The sequence below is a fragment of the Triticum urartu genome, chromosome 7 (assembly GCF_003073215.2).
Source record: "Triticum urartu cultivar G1812 chromosome 7, Tu2.1, whole genome shotgun sequence".
NCBI classification, from domain to species: Eukaryota; Viridiplantae; Streptophyta; class Magnoliopsida; order Poales; family Poaceae; genus Triticum; species Triticum urartu.
The window spans coordinates 196,321,284-196,341,679 of NC_053028.1; the positions used below are offsets into that span (position 1 = coordinate 196,321,284).

Consider the following 20,396-nt stretch of genomic DNA (forward strand, 5'->3'; position numbering starts at 1 on the left):
CAACTAGAGGCTTACTAGGAGACATGGTGTTGTCTATGTATCCACACATGTATCTGAGTTTCCTATCAATACAATTCTAGCATGGATAATAAACGATTATCATGAACAAGGAAATATAATAATACTAATTTATTATTGCCTCTAGGGCATATTTCCAACAGCCCACTTGCACTAGAGTCAATAATCCAGTTCACATCGCTATGTGACTAACACTCAAGGTCACATCCCCATGTGACTAACACCCAAAGAGTTTACTAGAGTCAATAATCTAGTTCACATTACCATGTGATTAACACTCGATGAGTTCTGGGTTTGATCATGTTATGCTTGTGAGAGATGTTATAGTCAACGGGTCTGAATTTTTCAGATCCGTATGTACTTCGCAAATTTCTATGTCATCTTGTAGATGCAACTACTACGCTACATTTGGAGCCATTTCAAATAACTGTTCTACTTGGAGCTATTCTAAATTGTTGCTCCATTATACGTATCCGGTATCTCTACTCAGAGCTATCCGGATAGGTGTTAAGCTTGCATCGACGTAACTCTTTACGTCGAACTCTTTATCACCTCCATAATCGAGAAAATTCCTTAGTCCACTAGTTACTAAGGATAACTTTGACCGTTGTCCTGTGATCCATTCTTAGATCACTCTTGTACCCCTTGACTGACTCATGGCAAGGCACATTTCAGGTGCGGTACACAGCATAGCATACTGTAGAGCCTATGTCTTAAGCATAGGGGACGACCTTCGTCCTTTCTCTCTATTCTGCCGTGGTCGAGCTTTAAGTCTTAACTTCATACCTTACAACTCAGGCAAGAACTCCTTCTTTGACTGATCCATCTTGAACTCCTTCAAAATCTTGTCAAGGTATGTGCTCATTTGAAAGTACCATTAAGCGTTTTGATCTATTCTTATAGATCTTGATGCTCAATGTTCAAGTAGCTTAATCCAGGCTTTCCATTGAAAAACACTTTCCAAATAACCCTATATGCTTTCCAGAAATTCTACGTCATTTCTGATCAACAATATGTCAACATATATCTATCAGAAATTCTATAGTGCTCCCACTCACTTCTTTGGAAATACAAGTTTCTCATAAACCTTGTATACACCCAAAATCTTTGATCATCTCATCAAAGCATACATTCCAACTCCGAGATGTTCACTCCAGTCCTTAGAAGGATTGCTGGAGCTTTGCATACTTGTTAGCATCTTTCAGGATTGACAAAACCTTCCGGTTGTATCACATACAACCTTTCCTCAAGAAAATCGTCGAGAAAACAATGTTTTGACATCCTATCTGCAAGATTTCATAAATAATGCAGTAACCGCTAAATAAATTCAACAGACTTTTAGCATCGCTACGAGTGAGAAAGTCTCACCGTAGTCAACTCCTTGAACTTGTCGGAAAACATCTTAACGACAAGTCGAGCTTTCTTGATGGTGACATTTACCATCATTGTCCGTCTTCCTTTTAGAATCCATCTATACTCAACAGCCTCACGACCATCGAGCTATTCTGTCAAAGTCCACACTTTGTTTCCATACATGGATCCTCTCTCGGATTTTATGGCCTCGAGCCATTTATCGGAATCCGGGCCCACCATCGCTTCTCCATGGCTCGTAGGTTCATTGTTGTCTAGCAACATGACTTCCAAGACAGGATTACGTACCACTCTGAAGTAGTACGCATCCTTGTCAGCCCACGAGGTTTGGTAGTGACTTGATCTGAAGTTTCATGATCACTGTCATAAGCTTCCACTTCAATTGGTGTAGGTGCCACAGGAACAACTCTTTGTGCCCTGCTATACACTAGTTGAAGTGACGGTTCAATAACCTCATCAAGTCTCCACCATCCTCCCACTCAATTCTTTTGAGAGAAACTTTTCCTCGAGAAAGGACCCGATTCTAGAAACAATCCCTTATTGCTTTCGGATCTGAGACAGGAGGTATACCCAACTGTTTTGGGTGTCCTATGAAGATGCATTTATCCGCTTTGGGTTCGAGCTTATCAGCCTGAAACTTTTTCACATAAGCGTCGCAGCCCCAAACTTTTAAGAAATGACAGCTTAGGTTTCTCTAAACCATAGTTCATACGGTGTCATCTCATCGGAATTACGTGGTGCCCTATTTAAAGTGAATGTGGTTGTCTCTAATGCCTAACCCATAAACTATCATGGTAATTCGATAAGAGACATCATGGTATGCATCATATCCAATAGGGTGCAGTTATGATGTTCGGACACACCATCACACTATGGTGTTCCAGGATGTATTAGTTGTGAAACAATTTCCACAATGTCTTAATTCTGTGCCAAACTCGTAATTCAGATATTCATCTCTATGAGCATATCATAGATCTTTTATCCTCTTGTCACGACGATCTTTCAACTTCACCCTGAAATTACTTGAACCTTTCAATAATTCAGACTCGTGATTCATCAAGTAAATATACTCAACATCTACTCAAGTCATCTGTGAAGTAAGAACATAACGATATCCACTACATGCCTCAGCACTCATTGGACTGCACACATCAAAATGTATTACTTCCAACAAGTTGCTTTCTAGTTCCATTTTACTGAAATTGAGGCTTTCAGTCATCTTGCCCATGTGGTATGATTTTCATGTCCCAAGTGATTCAAAATCAAGTGAGTCAAAACGGTCCATTTGCATGGAGTTTCTTCATGCATATACACCAATAGACATGGTTCGCATGTCTCAAGCTTTTCAAAAACGAGTGAGCCCAAAGATCCATCAACATGGAGCTTCTTCATGCGTTTTATACCGATATGACTTACATGGCAGTGCCACAAGTAGGTGGTACTATCATTACTATCTTTTGGCATGAACATGTGTATCACTACGATCGAGATTCAATAAACCATTCATTTTAGGTGTAAGACCATTGAAGGTATTATTCAAATAAACAGAGTAACCATTATTCTCCTTAAATGAATAACCGTATCACAATAGACATAATCCAATCATGTCTATGCTCAACGCAAACACCAAACTCGATGGTAGAGGGAGCGTGCGATGCTTGATCATATCAACATTGGAAACACTTCCAACACATATCGTCAGCTCACCTTTAGCTAGTCTCCGTTTATTCCATAGCCTTTTGTTTCGAGTTACTAACACTTAGCAACCGAACCGGTATCTAATACCCTGGTGCTACTAGGAGTACTAGTAAAGTACACATCAACACAATGTATATCCAATATACTTCTATCGACTTTGCCAGCCTTCTCATCTACCAAGTATCTAGGGTAATTCTGCTCCAGTGGCTGTTCCCTTTATTACAGAAGCACTTAGTCTCGGGTTTGGGTTCAACCTTGGGTTTCTTCACTAGAGCAGCAGCTGAATTGCCGTTTCATGAAGTATCCCTTCTTGCCCTTGCCCTTCTTGAAACTAGTGGTTTCACCAACCATCAACAATCGATGCTCCTTCTTGATTTCTACTTTCGCGGTGTCAAACATCGCAAATATTTCAAGGATCATCACATATGTCCCTGATATATTATAGTTCATCACGAAGCTCAAGCAGCTTGGTGGTAATGACTTCGGAGAACCATCACTATTTTATCTGGAAGATCAACTCCCACTCGATTCAAGCGATTGTTGTACTCAGACAATCTGAGCACAAGCACAACAATTGAGCTTTTCTCCATAGTTTGTAGGCTAAGAAAATCGTCGGAGGTCTTATACCTTTTGACGTGGGCACGAGCCTGAAATCCCAATTTCAGCCCTCAAAACATCTCATATGTTTTGCGACGTTTCAAAAACCGTCTTCGGTGCCTCAACTCTAAACCATTTAACTGAACTATCACGTAGTTATCAAAATGTGTATGTCAGATGTTCGCAACATCCACAGACAACGTTCGAGGTTCAGCACACTGAGCGGTGCATTAAGGAGATAAGCCTTCTATGAAGCAATAAGGACAATCCTCAGTTTACGGACCTAGTCCGCATAATTGCTACTATCAACTTTCAACTAAATTTTCTCTAGGAACATAACTAAACAGTAGAACTGAAGCGCGAGCTACAACATAATTTGCGAAGACCTTTTGACTATGTTCAGGATAATTAAGTTCATCTTATGAACTCCCACTCAGATAGACATCCCTCTAGTCATCTAAGTGATTACATGATCCGAGTCAACTAGGCCGTGTCCGATCATCACGTGGGACGGACTAGTCAACATCGGTAAACATCTTCATGTTGATCGTATCTTCTATACGACTCATGCTCGACCTTTCGGTCTTCTGTGTTCCGAGGCCATGTCTGTACACATGCTAGGCTCGTCAAGTCAACCTAAGTGTTTCGCGTGTGTAAATCTGTCTTACACCCGTTGTATGTGAACGTTTGGAATCTATCACACCCGATCATCACGTGGTGCTTAGAAACGAACGAACTGTCGCAACGGTGCACAGTTAGGGGGAACACTTTCTTGAAATTTTAATGAGGGATCATCTTATTTACTACCGTCGTTCTAAGTAAACAAGATGTATAAACATGATAAACATCACATGCAATCAAATAATAGTGACATGATATGGCCAATATCATATAGCTCCTTTGATCTCCATCTTGGGGCTCCATGATCATCTTGTCACCGGCATGACACCATGATCTCCATCATCATGATCTTCATCATCGTGTCTCCATGAAGTTGTCACGTCATCTATTACTTCTACTACTATAGCTAACAATTAGCAATAAAGTAAAGTAATTACATGATGTTTATGTTGACACGCAGGTCATAAATAAATTAAGAAAACTCCTATGGCTCCTGCCGGTTGTCATACTCATCGACATGCAAGTCGTGATTCCTATTACAAGAACATGATCAATCTCATACATCACATATATCATTCATCACATCCTTTTGGCCATATCACATCACATAGCATACCCTGCAAAAACAAGTTAGACGTCCTCTAATTGTTGTTTGCATGTTTTACGTGGCTGCTATGGGTTTCTAGCAAGAACGTTTCTTACCTACGCAAAAACCACAACGTGATATGCCAATTGCTATTTACCCTTCATAAGGACCCTTTTCATCGAATCCGATCTGACTAAAGTGGGAGAGACAGACACCCGCTAGCCACCTTATGCAACTAGTGCATGTCAGTCGGTGGAACCAGTCTCACGTAAGAGTACGTGTAAGGTCGGTCCGGGCCGCTTCATCCCACAATGCCACCGAATCAAGATTGGACTAGTAACGGTAAGCATATTGAACAAAATCAACGCCCACAACTACTTTGTGTTCTACTCGTGCATAGTAACTACGCATAGACCTAGCTCATGATGCCACTGTTGGGTAACGTAGCATAAATTCGAAATGTTCCTACGTGTCACCAAGATCTATCTATGGAGTCATCTAGCAACGAGGGAGGAGTGGATCTACATACCCTTGTAGATCGCGCGCGGAAGCGTTCAAGAGAACGGGGTTGATGGAGTCGTACTCGTCGTGATCCAAATCACCGATGATCCTAGTGCCGAACGGACGGCACCTCCGCGTTCAACACAAGTACAGCCCGGTGACGTCTCCCATACCTTGATCCAGCAAGGAGAGAGGAAGAGGTTGAGGAAGACTCCATCCAGCAGCAGCACAACGGCGTGGTGGTGATGGAGGAGCGTGGCTATCCCGCAGGGCTTCGCCAAGCACCGCGGGAGAGGAGGAAGAGAGGGAGGGCTGCACCAACAGGCAGAGATCAGATCACGTGTTATGGGCAGCCCCTAGGCCTCACTATATATAGGGGAGAGGGAGGAGGGTGCGCCCCCTCTAGGGTTCCCCACCCCTAGAGGGGCGGCAGCCCTAGATGGGTCTTGGGGTGGCGGCCAAGGGAGGATTCCCTCCCCCCCAAGGCACCTAGGAGGTGCCTTCCCCTCCTAGGACTCTTCCTTTAGGGTTTCCCCCACCCTAGGCGCATGGGCCCTAGGGGGAAGTGGCGCCCCAGCCCACTTTGGGCTGGATCCCTTCCCACTTCAGCCCATGGGACCCTCCGGGATAGGTGGCCCCACCCGGTGGACCCCCGGGACCCTTCCGGTGGTCCCGGTACAATACCGATGACCCCGAAACTTGTCCCGATGGCCGAAACAGGATTTCCTATATATAAATCTTTACCTCCGGACCATTCCGGAACTCCTCGTGACGTCCGGGATCTCATCCGGGACTCCGAAATAACATTCGGTAACCACATACAAACTTCCTTTATAACCCTAGCGTCATCGAACCTTAAGTGTGTAGACCCTACGGGTTCGGGAGACATGCAGACATGACCGAGATGACCCTCCGGTCAATAACCAACAGCGGGATCTGGATACCCATGTTGGCTCCCACATGTTCCACGATGATCTCATCGGATGAACCACGATGTCAAGGACTTAATCAATCCCGTATACAATTCCCTTTGTCTAGCGGTACGATACTTGCCCGAGATTCGATCGTCGGTATCCCGATACCTTGTTCAATCTCGTTACCGGCAAGTCTCTTTACTCGTTCCGTAACACATCATCCCGTGATCAACTCCTTGATCACATTGTGCACATTATGATGATGTCCTATCGAGTGGGCCCAGAGATACCTCTCCGTCACACGGAGTGACAAATCCCAGTCTCGATTCGTGCCAACCCAACAGACACTTTCGGAGATACCCGTAGTGTACCTTTATAGCCACCCAGTTACGTTGTGACGTTTGGTACACCCAAAGCACTCCTACGGTATCCGGGAGTTGCACGATCTCATGGTCTAAGGAAATGATACTTGACATTAGAAAAGCTTTAGCATACGAACTACACGATCTTGTGCTATGCTTAGGATTGGGTCTTGTCCATCACATCATTCTCCTAATGATGTGATCCCGTTATCAACGACATCCAATGTCCATGGCCAGGAAACCGTAACCATCTATTGATCAACGAGCTAGTCAACTAGAGGCTTACTAGGGACATGGTGTTGTCTATGTATCCACACATGTATCTGAGTTTCCTATCAATACAATTCTAGCATGGATAATAAACGATTATCATGAACAAGGAAATATAATAATAATCAATTTAATTATTGCCTCTAGGGCATATTTCCAACTATGATCCCTACGAGACCCAAAGTCAGGATGGCGCGGCTAGTAAGTTGCCGATGAAGACAATGAGGCCCACGACCATGCTGACTACGACCATGGTGACTCGTGGCATGAAGATGATGACATCTATTACGAAGGTGATGATGAAGAAGAAGAGGAAGGCATTGATATTGGGGGCGACCCATTGTTCATCGACGAGCTCACCCAAAGAGCGGAAGCACAAAAGAGGAAGAAGAGCATTCGTACGGGATCATACTCACAAGAGGAAGACAAGTTGATTTGCCAAAGTTGGATGGAGATTGGCCAAGATCCGAGGACCGGTGTGCAACAAAAGGGACTTGTTTTTTGGACAAGTGTTCATAAAACATTCTATGAAAGAAAGTTGTTTGCGCCCTACCAATTTGCGAGCGACCGTGGCATCACCTCGATTCAAAAGAGGTGGTTGTTCATCCAACAAGAATGCAACAAGTATTGTGCCGCACTTAAGAGCGTTGAAGCACGACCCGTGAGTGGTCTCGGCATTGGGGACATGATATGCTCTCTTATCTTTCGTTGCTACGGCCATGAGACTTCGGCCTTCTATATGTTTGCATGTTCAATTGTTGTTGATCGTGTAGGCATTTCAATCTTTGGAAGCATTCAAGGCCCGGCACAATGACAAGCCATTCACTCTTACGCATTGTTGGGCGCTCATCAACAATTGCCCTGAGTTCAAAGATCAATACCGTGAACTTCAAAGGAAAAGAGGCAAGAAGACGATCGCGTTGGCCGGAGGTGGATATGGTGAGGCGTCGAAGAGGCCGAGGGGCAAGACCAACTCCAAGACTGACAACATACGTGATGCGTCATCCATGGCCTTGCATGAAACTTTGCAAGGCATGATGTCTCAAAAGGACGTGAGGGACGAGAAAAAGCAACAAAGCAAGGATGAGCAAATGAAGCAATACCTAGAGCTTCAAAGGAAGAAGCTTGAGATGGAGGAGGCCAAGAAGAGGAAGATTGACATGGAGGAGGTGTCACGGCAAAGGCTGCTCGACATCGAGGCCGCCAATGTCACGGTCAAGCAGAGGCAGCTCGACATCGAGGCCACCAATGTCGCAACCAAAGCAAAGGAGGTGGCCCTAGCGATCATGAGCGTGGACTTGACCAAGATGAGCGAGAAGACGAGGAGCTGGTTAGAGGCCAGGCAGAAGGAGATGTTCGACGCCGACGGCCTGAACTAGGTGGTCTGTTCGGCCGTGGCCGTTCATTTTGGAGGCTGGCATGGGTGCCGGCGTCGCTGGCTGTGTGCCGGCGAGAAACACATTCATTTTGGAGGCTGGATGTATTGTCGGCCCATTGGTTTGTGTTGCCGGCGACAAAACTATTCATATGTAGGATGGCTCTGTTGCTGACGAGGACGTGAAGTCAGTTGTGTTGCCAGCGTGAACTAGGGCGCTGGCATGAACTAGGCGTGGTTTATTCCAAAATTTGAGTTTGAAAAGAGAGGCAGACAAGATGCGATCAAAGGATGAGTCCGCGCCTTGGCATATGACCACCGCATCCTAGAAATGGCCCGGATACGGTCTCATTACCCGCCCAAACGGATAGAATCCGGACCAAACGAACGTCGTTTTGGGGTCATGCGCTGAAGTTGGCCTAACCGCAGGAGTGGATGGATGGAGGGCTCAACTTAACCTGTCACATCGAGTCCAAATTGCAGCGCACCATCATGGCCTGATTTGGCAAGTACCATGGGCCTCGGAGCTCGTCCGGACGTCGAAATTTGGGCTCCGAAAGGTGATTTCCGTGGATGGAATGTATGAGCTCACTTGGGCGTTGCTCTGCTCTGCTAAAAAAAGAAAAACTTGTGCGTTTGCTCTGCTCCGGCAAACCGTGGTGGCGGTGCCCTACTCTAGAGCAAAAAATAGCAATTTATTAGATCATGGGTGCCGGCACTGTTTAAGATTTGGATATGCGTGATTATTAATCTTGTGGGAGGAGGTCGTGCTGGGTGCTGCTGCTAGGATCGGAAGTGGCACTTTCTGCTCCCTAGACCGTGACCCCTATGCCTGGGAACGGCTGGTCGTGCATGGGACCAGGAATGTGATGCCTTTCTCTGTTCCTTCGATGCTCAAGACTAATTTTCATCAAACCTATACAATGGTTCTTTGCCGCAAGAAGTTATTTTGAGTATATACTCCTTCTGTAAAGAAATATAAAAACATTTAGACCATTTCTTACGGAGAGAGTATACTACATAGAAGACACATAAGAACCCTGTTTCGGGAAAAAGAAAAACAAAGCTTCGCAAACGTTACGTTGTTTTAACCTGTAAACAAATGTAGTACGTTTTGCGGCTTAACGTCCTTCAAAAACGGGCTTACTCTCCTGTAAACAAATGTAGTTTTTTGCGGCTTAACGTCTTAAAAAACAGCTTACATTTGAGTAACACAAGGAGTAGCTCTCAATGGACCTTTATTAGAACATACCTTTCTTTTAGGGAAAAGGCATACTTAAAATATACCCTTCTATAATAAACAATATAGACGTTTATATTGTTTTTCTATAAAGAGGGAGTATTTTTCAGCATCATTAGAAAAAAAAACTGAAAAATCTAGTATAACTTACGACAATCAGGGTGACACGTTATAGTACCTGAACCACCGACACTGGGGGGGGGGGGGGGGGGGGGGGGGGGGGGGGGGGGGTCGTATCGAGGAAAGACAGGGCCAGAGAACACATGGATTGTTATGTGCTCGACCGGCGATTCAACGCGGCAAAGATTTCGCTGGTGACTGTTGGCTCGGTGGCAACACTGGCGCGGATCATAAAGCAGCCACTGCACAATGATTTCCGCTTCTTCCACCACCCAGTTGCTCTCCATCTCCAGAAATAGAAACACACTATATATAACAAGCCCCGGTGAGCACATTAGCACACGGAGAGAAAGAAACAAGAGGAGCACACACAGCCATGTCCCTTCTACTCATGATCTTCTTGCTTTCCTCGACGGTGGTGGCGGCACAGGCCGACGCGAACCCAGGCAAGATCGCAAGGAGTCAGTTCCCCAAGGACTTCCTCTTCGGCACAGCCTCTTCGGCTTACCAGGTAAGTTCTAGCACAATCTGGAGATTGCTGGAAGAGAAGCTACTGGAACGAAGGAGTTAAAGCTCTGACGCGCCTTGTGTGATGCTGATGCAGTATGAAGGTGCTGCGAGGGAAGGCGGCAGAGGACCCAGCATCTGGGACGCCTTCACTCACAATCACCCAGGTCCTTGTTTCTGCTCATGCACAAGATCTTTTGCCTCCATTCCAAAAAAAAAAGAGAGATCGCACACACAGCGTTTCGTCTTTGTTTTTTTAACCTGTCCTTAATTTGTCATAAACAAGCTAATGCATTCCTATTCTATTATTTTCCATATCGTCGCAACTACTCCCTCCGTCTCATAATGTAAGACGCTTTTTGACACTAGTGTAGTGTTGAAAAACGTCTTACATTATGGGACGGAGGGAGTACTTACCAAGTTACCAGGGTACATGGCATGAGATGCCTGGTAACTCACAAAAGTAAACGTCACAGCTTGCCTTCTGGACGTAGCCTCCTTCCCAGGAGGGCTAGCACACAAAATGAAGAGCTTCTACTCCCTTCGCCCCGGTCCTAAGACAACTAACTATGAACAGCTGAACAGTAACTCAGCATAAAATTGAGAGGTTAATCACTTGAAATTTCCCACACACAAAAAGAGTACTTGCCACTCGGCTTCCAAACAAGCGAGCAAAAATGATGATTTTCGAATGAACAAGAACATATAATCTAGTGATCTCTACTAGCATAGTATAATGCCACTTTTTAGCGGGCCCGTTCCATAATAAGTGTCGTGGTTTTAGTTCACTAAAAAACTAAAACCACTAATAAGTGTCGTGGTTTTAGTTCACTAAAAAACTAAAACCACAACACTTATTATGGAACGAAGGGGGTACTAGTTAAGTGTTTTCTTGAGCATAACATATTAACATGTGAATAACCTTAAATAAAGAAAAACATTGATGTAACATGCGGGCCTGATTTATAGAATTTGAAAGTACTCTTCATACAAAAGCACATCTAATTAGGACTTAAAAGTGGTCTTCAGCCACCTGGTCAACTGATCTGTGAGGAAACAAAGGTAATTCATTATTCAGAAAGGTCATAGGCTCATAGCTTGTAAAGGGGCACGAATGTTCATACGACACCTACCAACAAGCACAGCCAAAAGACAAAAGCAAGCGCAAAGAGAAAAAATGATTTGAACGTCTAATAGTTTAAACAATCACTCTTCTTACTCTATACTTCAGTTACCTCATGTGAAAATAGCAACAAACAAAAGATTTTATTTTTTTGGCTTTGGAGAGCATCTGCACCCTTGGCAGCCATACTTTGGACGCTAAGATAGACACATCAGTTTTCTATCTACGGTTACATCTTTAAGCTTCATTTGCCATATCTCCTAGCACCACCCGTAGGTGTTAAGGACCCAAAAAATCATTTACACTAAACGATATACATGAACTGATTTAAATAACTTTTTAGCTTTGTACTGAATGCTAAGCTTAGCGCTGCCGGCAAGCATTTTGATCTTAGCGCCTATCGTCATATCCCTTAGCATTGATGCTGGCCAGTGTCTCACCTTTAGCATCTGCTCCATAACTCAAGACGGTTTACCTATGCATGAAAGAAGTGCTCCCGTAATCTCAATGTCAATTCATTCATGTTCAGAGTTTCAGACTAGCTATGGTGATTTGTAATTAAAGTTCCTCTAATTTCTAAATTCAGAAAAGATAGCAAATGGAAGCAATGGAGATGTAGCAATAGACTCCTACCACCGGTACAAGGTAGTGCTTATACTGATTATGCTAACTAGTGACCATTCATATATATCCACCTCAATGCATAATACTATCAGGTGTCATCCACCTTGTTTGTGTAGGACGATGTCAACATCATGAAGGATTTGGGCTTTAATGCCTATAGATTTTCTCTTTCTTGGTCACGAATTCTGCCTAGTAAGTATTCTCATAACCTTTATTCTGCCTAGTAAGTATTCTCATAGCCTTTTACAGTTTTCTTATACATGTAGGGCTTATATTCTCGGCTAATGGTAAAAGAATCTTGATGACCTTATAGTTAAATACACTTCAGATGTGAAGTGCGCAACTAATCCCACACGTTTTGAACAAAGCCAGCTAACCAGTCGTTACTACAGCCAAAACTTGCAAACCTTTCCCACTGATATGCACCGAAACCCTGACACACTTCTAACTGAGAATCGATCTAGATTAACAAGAAATAGATATTGATCACAATCAACTAGCTCATGCAATGGTACCATGGGTACAGGTGGGAAATTGAGTGGAGGGGTCAACATGGAAGGAATCAATTACTACAACAATCTCATCGATAAACTCATTTCGGAAGGTAAAAGTTGGTTTCTGGTATTATTATGTGTTTGCATCCTATAATGTTTAACCAACAATGCAGGTATTGAACCATTTGTAACCCTTTTTCACTGGGACTCCCCGGAAGTATTAGAACAGCAGTATGGTGGCTTCTTAAGCCAGCTTATTGTGTAAGTAAAACATGACCTATCGACTCATGAATATTTGTTCATGGATCCAAACTCATTACTCTGATCAACAAGAAACAAGATGATATTCTAAGAAAAAGAAAAGAAAACTGAACTTATTCAAGCTGTGCCAACATTATCAGGGAAGATTTCAAGGACTATGCCAGCATCTGCTTCAGGGAGTTTGGTGACAGGGTGAAGTACTGGATAACATTCAACGAGCCTTGGAGTTTCAGTATTGGTGGCTATTCTAGTGGTACATACGCACCTGGTAGATGCTCGTCTTCGGCAAAGCCAGGTTGTAGCATGGGAGACTCGGGAAGGGAACCTTATATAGTAGCTCATAATCAACTTCTGGCTCATGCAGCAGCAGTTCAAGTGTACAGAGACAAATACCAGGTACGACTTGGATTTCTTCACTGTGGTTATTTTCAGTAACAAAATACAGGTGAAGAACTATGGCAAATAGATTAAAACACATTCTAGCATGTGAACAGTACATACAGTATTAGCATAAATCTTCTAACTTATGGCCATATGAGGTTCCTCGCAGTAGAACCAATACACCAGAAACATTCCCTACACAATCTACTCTCAGAAGTAAGGACTGGCAGCTTTCGATGTATACAAAACTGTCAGTTGCCACAGATCTTCTAGTTAAATATCGACCATACAAAATACAATGGTATCTCCTAACAGGAACAAGGAAAGTCTAAATAGTTTTATTAACAAACATCCATACCTTTTGCCAGCTTGTTATTTTACAGTGATATATCAATTAGTCATTAATCACACAGATAGAGCAAAAAGGGAAGATCAGCATTACAATAGTTAGTAATTGGATAATTCCCTACACAAATTCCAAAGAAGACAAGGATGCTTCCAAACGTGCATTGGACTTCATGTATGGATGGTGAGTTCAGTAAATCCAACATGTGCTTCAGGTTTATCCATGAAGTTTCAAGCCACTGCAATTGGCAAATTATTGTAACTTTTTTATTCACATAACTCATTCATAAATTGAACAGGTTCATGGATCCCTTAACCAAGGGACATTATCCACTCAGCATGAAAACACTGGTTGGTAACAGACTACCAAAATTCACAAAAGAGCAGGCAAGGGCTGTAAAAGGATCATTTGATTTCATTGGCCTTAATTATTATTCAGCAAGATATGCAAAGAATACTAAACACAATAGCAATAGTAAAGAAAGCTACAGTACTGATTCACAAACTGATCAAAGAGGTATGTAAGCTATCTGATCTTTATTCTGCTTTCGAATAGATCAGGTGAGCTAATAGTTTCTCCGCATGCAACAGTGGAAAGAAATGGAACGTATATTGGCCCAAAGGTATGACTTGCTCACAGACATATATCATCTTTATTCATGTTGGACATTTGTAACCAGGTCTAGTTTTATACTCCCTCCGTTCCAAATTACTCGTCGCAGAAATAGATGTATCTAGAACTAAAATACATCTAGATACATCCATATCTGCGACAAGTAATTCGGAACGGAGGGAGTACTATTTAACGGAAATATATTTGTCTCCAGGCTGGCTCTTCTTGGCTCTATATCTATCCAAGAGGAATAGAAGAACTACTGCTATATACCAAGAAGACATATAACAACCCTACTATATACATCACAGAAAATGGTAGAAAAGCATAACTGCAAACAATGTCAATTTGCTCCACTGCTTACTTGAAGAAACACTCATATTGCAGGTGTTGATGAAATTAACAATGAAAATTTACCTCTTCAAGAAGCCTTAATTGACAATACCAGAATAGAATTCTACCAGCAACACATATTCTATGTTCAAAGAGCCCTAAAGTAAGTTTGAAGATTGACTACATGTAGATAATTAGATTCGTTAATAACTACTCCCTCCGTCCCATAATATAAGAGCGTTGCGTTTTTTACACTAGTGTAGTGTCAAAAACACTCATATATTATGGGCGGAGGGAGTAATATCACAATGCTTAAACTCGATTTATGCCAAAACAATGAAGTATCTGCATGACATGTTGTCAGGCAAGGAGTTGACGTACGAGGATACTTTGCATGGTCACTATTTGACAACTTCGAGTGGGTGGATGGTTATAGTGTTCGGTTTGGTCTTAACTACATCAACTACAAGGATGGTCTGAAACGATATCCAAAGCGATCAAGCCAATGGTTTCAGAAGTTTCTTCATCACTAAAAATTGTATTGTATAAGCCTAACTCTTTTATGTAGTACAGTGTCAGCATAATGGATACATCCTATTGTGATAGCTAGCATTCATCAGTATAATACTCTGAGTAGCTCACTTGTACCTAATATGGTATGGGTAACTTCATTGTAATTTCCGGAACATGCTACTGTTTCCAATGTAATAACATTAAGTAAGGGATAACAGATGTAGTCCCCCTTGATCGCAAACCAATTTAAAAACGTATTGGGATGAACACATGGCATTTGTAAGCACTAAACAAGCAATAGATGTTCCAGTTGCTTCCAGTAAATCACAGCATAGCAATAATTTAGCACTGACATCAGGCCTTATCATTTGCTACTTAGGTCATATAAATACTTATGTTGGGTGAGTGATCAAATACCATTTAGCATTTTTCAGGAACTTCATTGAAATGATTGATAAAATTGAACTTTTTGAGACCACATGACATTATTCACAGGCCAACTTAACTGCATTCTATACTGCACTCATGTTGCGTTTCTAGTGCCCTATTATGTAGACTGCAGAGCATATTCATAAGGCTGAGTCCGATATTCAAAATGCAATTAAAGCCATACATAGTTTAAGAAGATTTATGGCAGAAAAATCATCGCAAGAACAAGGACTATACGTTGCAAAAGTAGATAACATAAGATATTCAACCTGCTTTACATATCATTTATTTTGGTTCAGGGACGAAGGTACAATCAGTCAAATCACCCAGCTAACTGACTAACACTTGAACTCGGTAAATTATTAATCTCTCCAATTATATGCACTGGTCTGCTATCAAACATAGATGAAAGCGTTGCCTCAGAGAGCTTCTTTAGTTCCCTTGTTTTTGTAATTGCTGCCTCCTAACATTAGAAAAGTAAAATTGTTAACAACAGGTTGAGTACAGAAAGCACAAGGAAAATAATAGTGTTTGGATTTATTAGCCCACGATGGACCAAAAACTAGTCCTTCAGCAAATTTAAATTAGAAGTAAGAATGCAGTTGTTCACAAGACCACTTTGGATGGAGAGCTTTTAGGGTAAGTGACGTAAGTGCGGACCACTGAGAACAATAATACACATGTAATCAAACGCTATGATAGAAAAAAAAATCACATACTTGCTTCGGCCAGGATGATGATAGTGCATTTTGCAGCTCCATACGCTTAACTGATAAATCACCTAAGCCTTCTCGCAGTTTCACCTCATGATGTTTCTTTTCCTCTAAGGTTGACACTAATCTGTCCAAAAACCTTGGAACAGCAAAGGAAGCAATGTCAGTAAAGGAAATGTTAGAAGGAATATGTATTTGTTAGGGACAACTGTGTTAATTTGAGCCTTCGAGACAACGCTACGAGGAATAATAAGTGCACTACTGTAGCAACAATGGAAGACACAAGTCAGTATCATTTGTTTAGGTATATAGGATAAGCAAGAGTGTAAACTTTCAAGGTAAACCTTCTTACCTTTTAGAGTTGAGGATCATTATAAGGTCAAGAGTTTTCTGGTTGGTGAGCAGAGAGATTGCTGAGGAAACTTCCACAAGCATATTCTCCAAACGTTCAGGAGTATACTGTTGGAGAACGAAAGGTGAGACTGCTTGCACCTGATGCTGTAGAGATGATGTATCAGCATTTCTCATCTCCGCTGAGCGCAGGATCAAAAATGATTTTACCTGTTTCAAGTGTCAGAAATCATGAGCTAACCTCGGACTAAAAAAAGAAGCTACAATATTGGTTATTTTGCTTATTACTAAAAAGGGGCAGGTTGGCAAAGCAGCCTTGTACAAGTGCAATAACAATACTATCATCGTGATTACTTAAAGAGAGACCTTTGATATACAAAACATAAGACCTTAGAATGGATAATTGTTGTAATTATATGACATGCATCTAAAGCATTTACACTTGTCTAGAAGGGGGCATTAAAAATGTCAAATACCTCAAGTAAATCATCCAGGATATTATTTCTGTACTCCTTCTCCAGCAACTGACTTCTTTCCTCAGTTAAACATTCATATTGCCCTGATTCAGTTGGGGCATTCTCGACAATAGCACTTTCTTCAGGATTATCAGTTGAGATGTCCCAGCAAATCTGATTCTCGGATGTATCGCACGTAAGGCCTTCTTTGTCTGCAGATGGATAGGCTGAAGCACCAACACCGTAAATTTCAGAGCCTGCCAACTCTATATTGGCATCAATAATTTCATAAGACCCAAAACCATTGCCAGATTCTTCCACAGGTTGTTCCACCGCACCAATGTCCCAGTCAATACCATTATTATCCACTGAAATGTCCCAATCAATATCATCTGCAGGAACATTAGAGTCGATGGGTTCTCCTCCGTCCATTGCTGTTCCAAGTGAATTCTGCACCTCTTTACATACTGAGACATGCAGGGAAGGAGGATTAGCTTGCAACTGTTTCAGATTGTGTACCACAGACTTGTAGTTCTCCTAAATCAATAAACACAGGGTTAAAATTCACAGGAGTTGTATAGCAATTTCCAGAACCAATATTTGTTATGTTCCTCGTAATACTGGCTATACCTTATCCTCAGTATGGCAGTCCCTAACAAAAGTTGTATAGTAGTCCATGGCCTGTGAGACAGTATCACTGTTCAGGACTTCCAAGATTTTGCTAAATGTTGATGGAAGTGTTTTTGCAGATTCTATCAGTTCTTGCCGCACATCTATCCCCTACACATAAAAGTCAAAGCAAGCAGCACATGAATACAACACAGTAAGCAACAATACCAACACCCATAAACCCAAAAGGCCAAAAGAGTTTCTCTCAGATAGAGAAGCTAACCTGCAGACCAAGCTCCTGGCAAGCTTCCGCATACCTAGTTGCTGAAAGGGCAGCAAGTCGCTTAATGTCAGCCTCCCTGCGGTCCAGTTCTGCTAGCTGCTGCTGAGTCTTCTGCATCTGTTTCCTCTGATATGGTCTTGAGGTAGCCAAAGAATGGATTTGAAATTGAATATGAAGATGCTAGGTTAAGCAGAAGAATAAAAACGAGAGACCAAGGAAAGGCTTAGTACATGTCATAGTTCACATTCTGGACCATGATCTGAGCTGCCTCTCCAAGAAAAACATGGTCCTTCTCATAAGCTTTAACGATCGACTCCCATTCGCCCTAAACATCACATTTGCATCAAAACATATGTGAGTCCCCGCACTCGCAGATACATTTATCTAAACAACAAAAAGTAGTAAATCGTACCGCGGAGCCTGTCAGGCGGCCAAAAATGTTCCTGCTATCGGTGTTGGATTCCAGGAGTATGCTGTATATCTTCTTCGCTTCAAGGTACCCAATTTCTACAGAACGAAAGGAGAACACAGGTACAGAATTAGATTCCACGCTCACATAATTATTACCAGCAGACTGCGGGACTAAGGAGGACTGTTGTAGAAGCAAGTGGACGAGGGTTTTGCCGTGGGGATTTCGCCAAACTTACACAGACGCTGCGCAACCGAACCGAGAGCTAAGCCTGAGAGGGAGGAGTTACCTTCGAGCTCGAGGGTTTGGAGGTTGGGGTGGATGTCCCGCGGGAGGGAGGAGAAGGCGGCGGCGAGGCGGGCGCGGATGGCGGCGAGGCGCTTCCGCCAGTCCTGCGGCACCCGCTTGCGGTCGACCAGCCACTCCTGCAGGCGGGCGAAGGCGATGTCGATGGGGAGGCTGCGGATCTCCGCCGGGTCGCGCATGGCGGGCACCGGGTCGGCGGATCGACGGCGGGGGAGGGGGCGGGACGCCGGCCGGAGCTTTTCGGGAAGATGGGGAAGAAAGTATGGACTGCGAGTCTGATTTTTTTTTAGTGGGGCGAGTCTGGTTTGCAGCCTTGCAGATTTTGGTTTACGGGAAGCTAGTGGGCCAGATTAGTGGTCTTGGGTCTCTTCTGCTTATTCTGATGGGCTGCTGCTGGGCCGGCCGGAGGACAGGATTCCGGTTCGCGTAGACGGCACGCGGGGCAGGGGTGCCCCCCCCCCCCCCCCCCCCCCCCCCCCCCCCCCCCCCCCGCGTCAGTGAGACAGAGACAAAGGAGAATCCGAAGAAATAAATATTCAGGGCACGCCATCGGACTCCCCAGCAATCCCCATCTTCCCCTCCAAGCTTCCGATCTTCCCTCTCGCCTGCCGCTGCCGAGATGACGGTGGAGAAGATCGACGCGACGGTGGCCGACTTCGACGGCCACTTCGAGAGGCTCTTCGCCGGCGACGACGGCGGCAAGCTGAAGCTGCTGCTCTTCCTCGCCGACCGCGAGCCCTCCTCCTCCCTCACCTGGTGCCCCGGTAACCCATCTGCTACTTTTCCTTAAGTATCAAATTATGAAACCCAACCCCTGCTGGCTGATCCAAAGCGGATTTGGGCGGCGTGCGTGCGTGCAGATTGCAACGTGGCGGAGCCGGTGATCTACGAGAAGCTGGAGTCGCTGGGCAAGGACGTGGTGCTCCTGCGCGCGTTCGTCGGCGACAAGCCCACGTGGAGGGACCCGGCCCACCCGTGGAGGGTGGACCCGCGGTTCGCGCTCAAGGGCGTGCCGACGCTGCTGCGGTGGGACAAGGGCGCCGCCGCCGGCCGCCTCGAGGACGACGAGGCCAACGTCGGGGACAAGATCGATGCCCTGCTCAATTGAGTGGTGAATTATTATGTGCTGACCGCCAGTATCGTCTGCTTAATCCAAGTGCCAATAGAATGCTTTTGCTTTGGCGGCAGATGTTAGCTATCTGAAGTCGTGCTGTTCTTCTAACCAGTCAGCTTGAGCCATGAACCAAATAAAACAGGGGAACACTTGAACTCAATGTCTACTGCCATACCTAGTTGGTGATAATCAACGTTGGTGAATGTTATTCCTGCTTTCATGTTTCCTAAAAGCTAGAAAGTGCACGCGCACTATTTGTCGTTCTGGAGCGGCCGAACACGAGCCGTTCGATTCGAAGCGTCTGCGCGGGCACGATCGAGCGCTCACGCTAGAAGACAAAAGAGCACACAGAACTGTCGCTATCCTCCAGCGTCTTCTGTTTCCATCCCCTCGCGTCAGCCGCCGCCGCCACACCACGCACCGGCCGATGCAGCCCGCCCCGCCTCCGTGCCGCCGTATCCCGTTGATCTCCCGTCTGGCAACTCACCTAGGATCCATGCAAGCAGGCCGACTGAGAACCTGAGCAGCGGCGCCGCCGTCTTCTCCTCGTCAGTGCCCGCGTTATTTACCTTTTCAGCACACTAGCCCGCGCCATATGAGGTTTTCCCGGAATACGTTGATCTGTCACCGGCCACAAGTCCAGAAGTGACGGTGCGACAGCAGCTCCAGCCCTTCCTGAACATCCTGCGATTCATTCCTTGGGGATTCGATGAGGGCCTCCTCCTCAACACCCTACTGGGTCCTGGGCTCTTGGCTCTAGACCAGATGACAATAGCGCCTGACGGTGATTAGCCCAATGAGGAACAAGTCTTGCAACCCCAGTTTGTGCATTTTGGAATTGATTTTACTGTACGGTGTTG

At 44.2% G+C, this 20,396-nt stretch overlaps 3 protein-coding genes across 3 annotated transcripts; 2 read left to right on the forward strand and 1 right to left on the reverse strand.

Annotated features, from left to right (window-relative positions):
- The first annotated feature begins 9,831 nt into the window (after positions 1-9,831).
- Positions 9,832-15,385, forward strand: LOC125519850 (beta-glucosidase 24-like). The gene is made up of 13 exons (XM_048684628.1): positions 9,832-10,184; positions 10,278-10,347; positions 11,890-11,948; positions 12,044-12,119; positions 12,454-12,531; positions 12,595-12,682; positions 12,823-13,078; positions 13,477-13,592; positions 13,708-13,925; positions 14,000-14,031; positions 14,236-14,338; positions 14,409-14,517; positions 14,719-15,385. The coding sequence occupies exons 1-13, from the start codon at positions 10,050-10,052 to the stop codon at positions 14,885-14,887; spliced, it is 1,509 nt and encodes a 502-aa protein (XP_048540585.1). The 5' UTR covers positions 9,832-10,049; the 3' UTR covers positions 14,888-15,385.
- Positions 15,386-15,530: 145 nt separating this feature from the next.
- Positions 15,531-18,726, reverse strand: LOC125519849 (CDK5RAP3-like protein). The gene is made up of 9 exons (XM_048684627.1): positions 18,406-18,726; positions 18,120-18,214; positions 17,938-18,032; positions 17,708-17,843; positions 17,446-17,595; positions 16,837-17,352; positions 16,362-16,570; positions 16,016-16,148; positions 15,531-15,759 (listed from the first exon to the last, which is right to left on the reverse strand). The coding sequence occupies exons 1-9, from the start codon at positions 18,599-18,601 to the stop codon at positions 15,619-15,621; spliced, it is 1,671 nt and encodes a 556-aa protein (XP_048540584.1). The 5' UTR covers positions 18,602-18,726; the 3' UTR covers positions 15,531-15,618.
- A 222-nt stretch (positions 18,727-18,948) lies between these two features.
- LOC125520446 (thioredoxin-like protein Clot) lies at positions 18,949-19,696 on the forward strand. Its single transcript, XM_048685374.1, has 2 exons — positions 18,949-19,186; positions 19,283-19,696. The coding sequence occupies exons 1-2, from the start codon at positions 19,042-19,044 to the stop codon at positions 19,528-19,530; spliced, it is 393 nt and encodes a 130-aa protein (XP_048541331.1). The 5' UTR covers positions 18,949-19,041; the 3' UTR covers positions 19,531-19,696.
- The last annotated feature ends 700 nt before the right edge of the window (positions 19,697-20,396 follow it).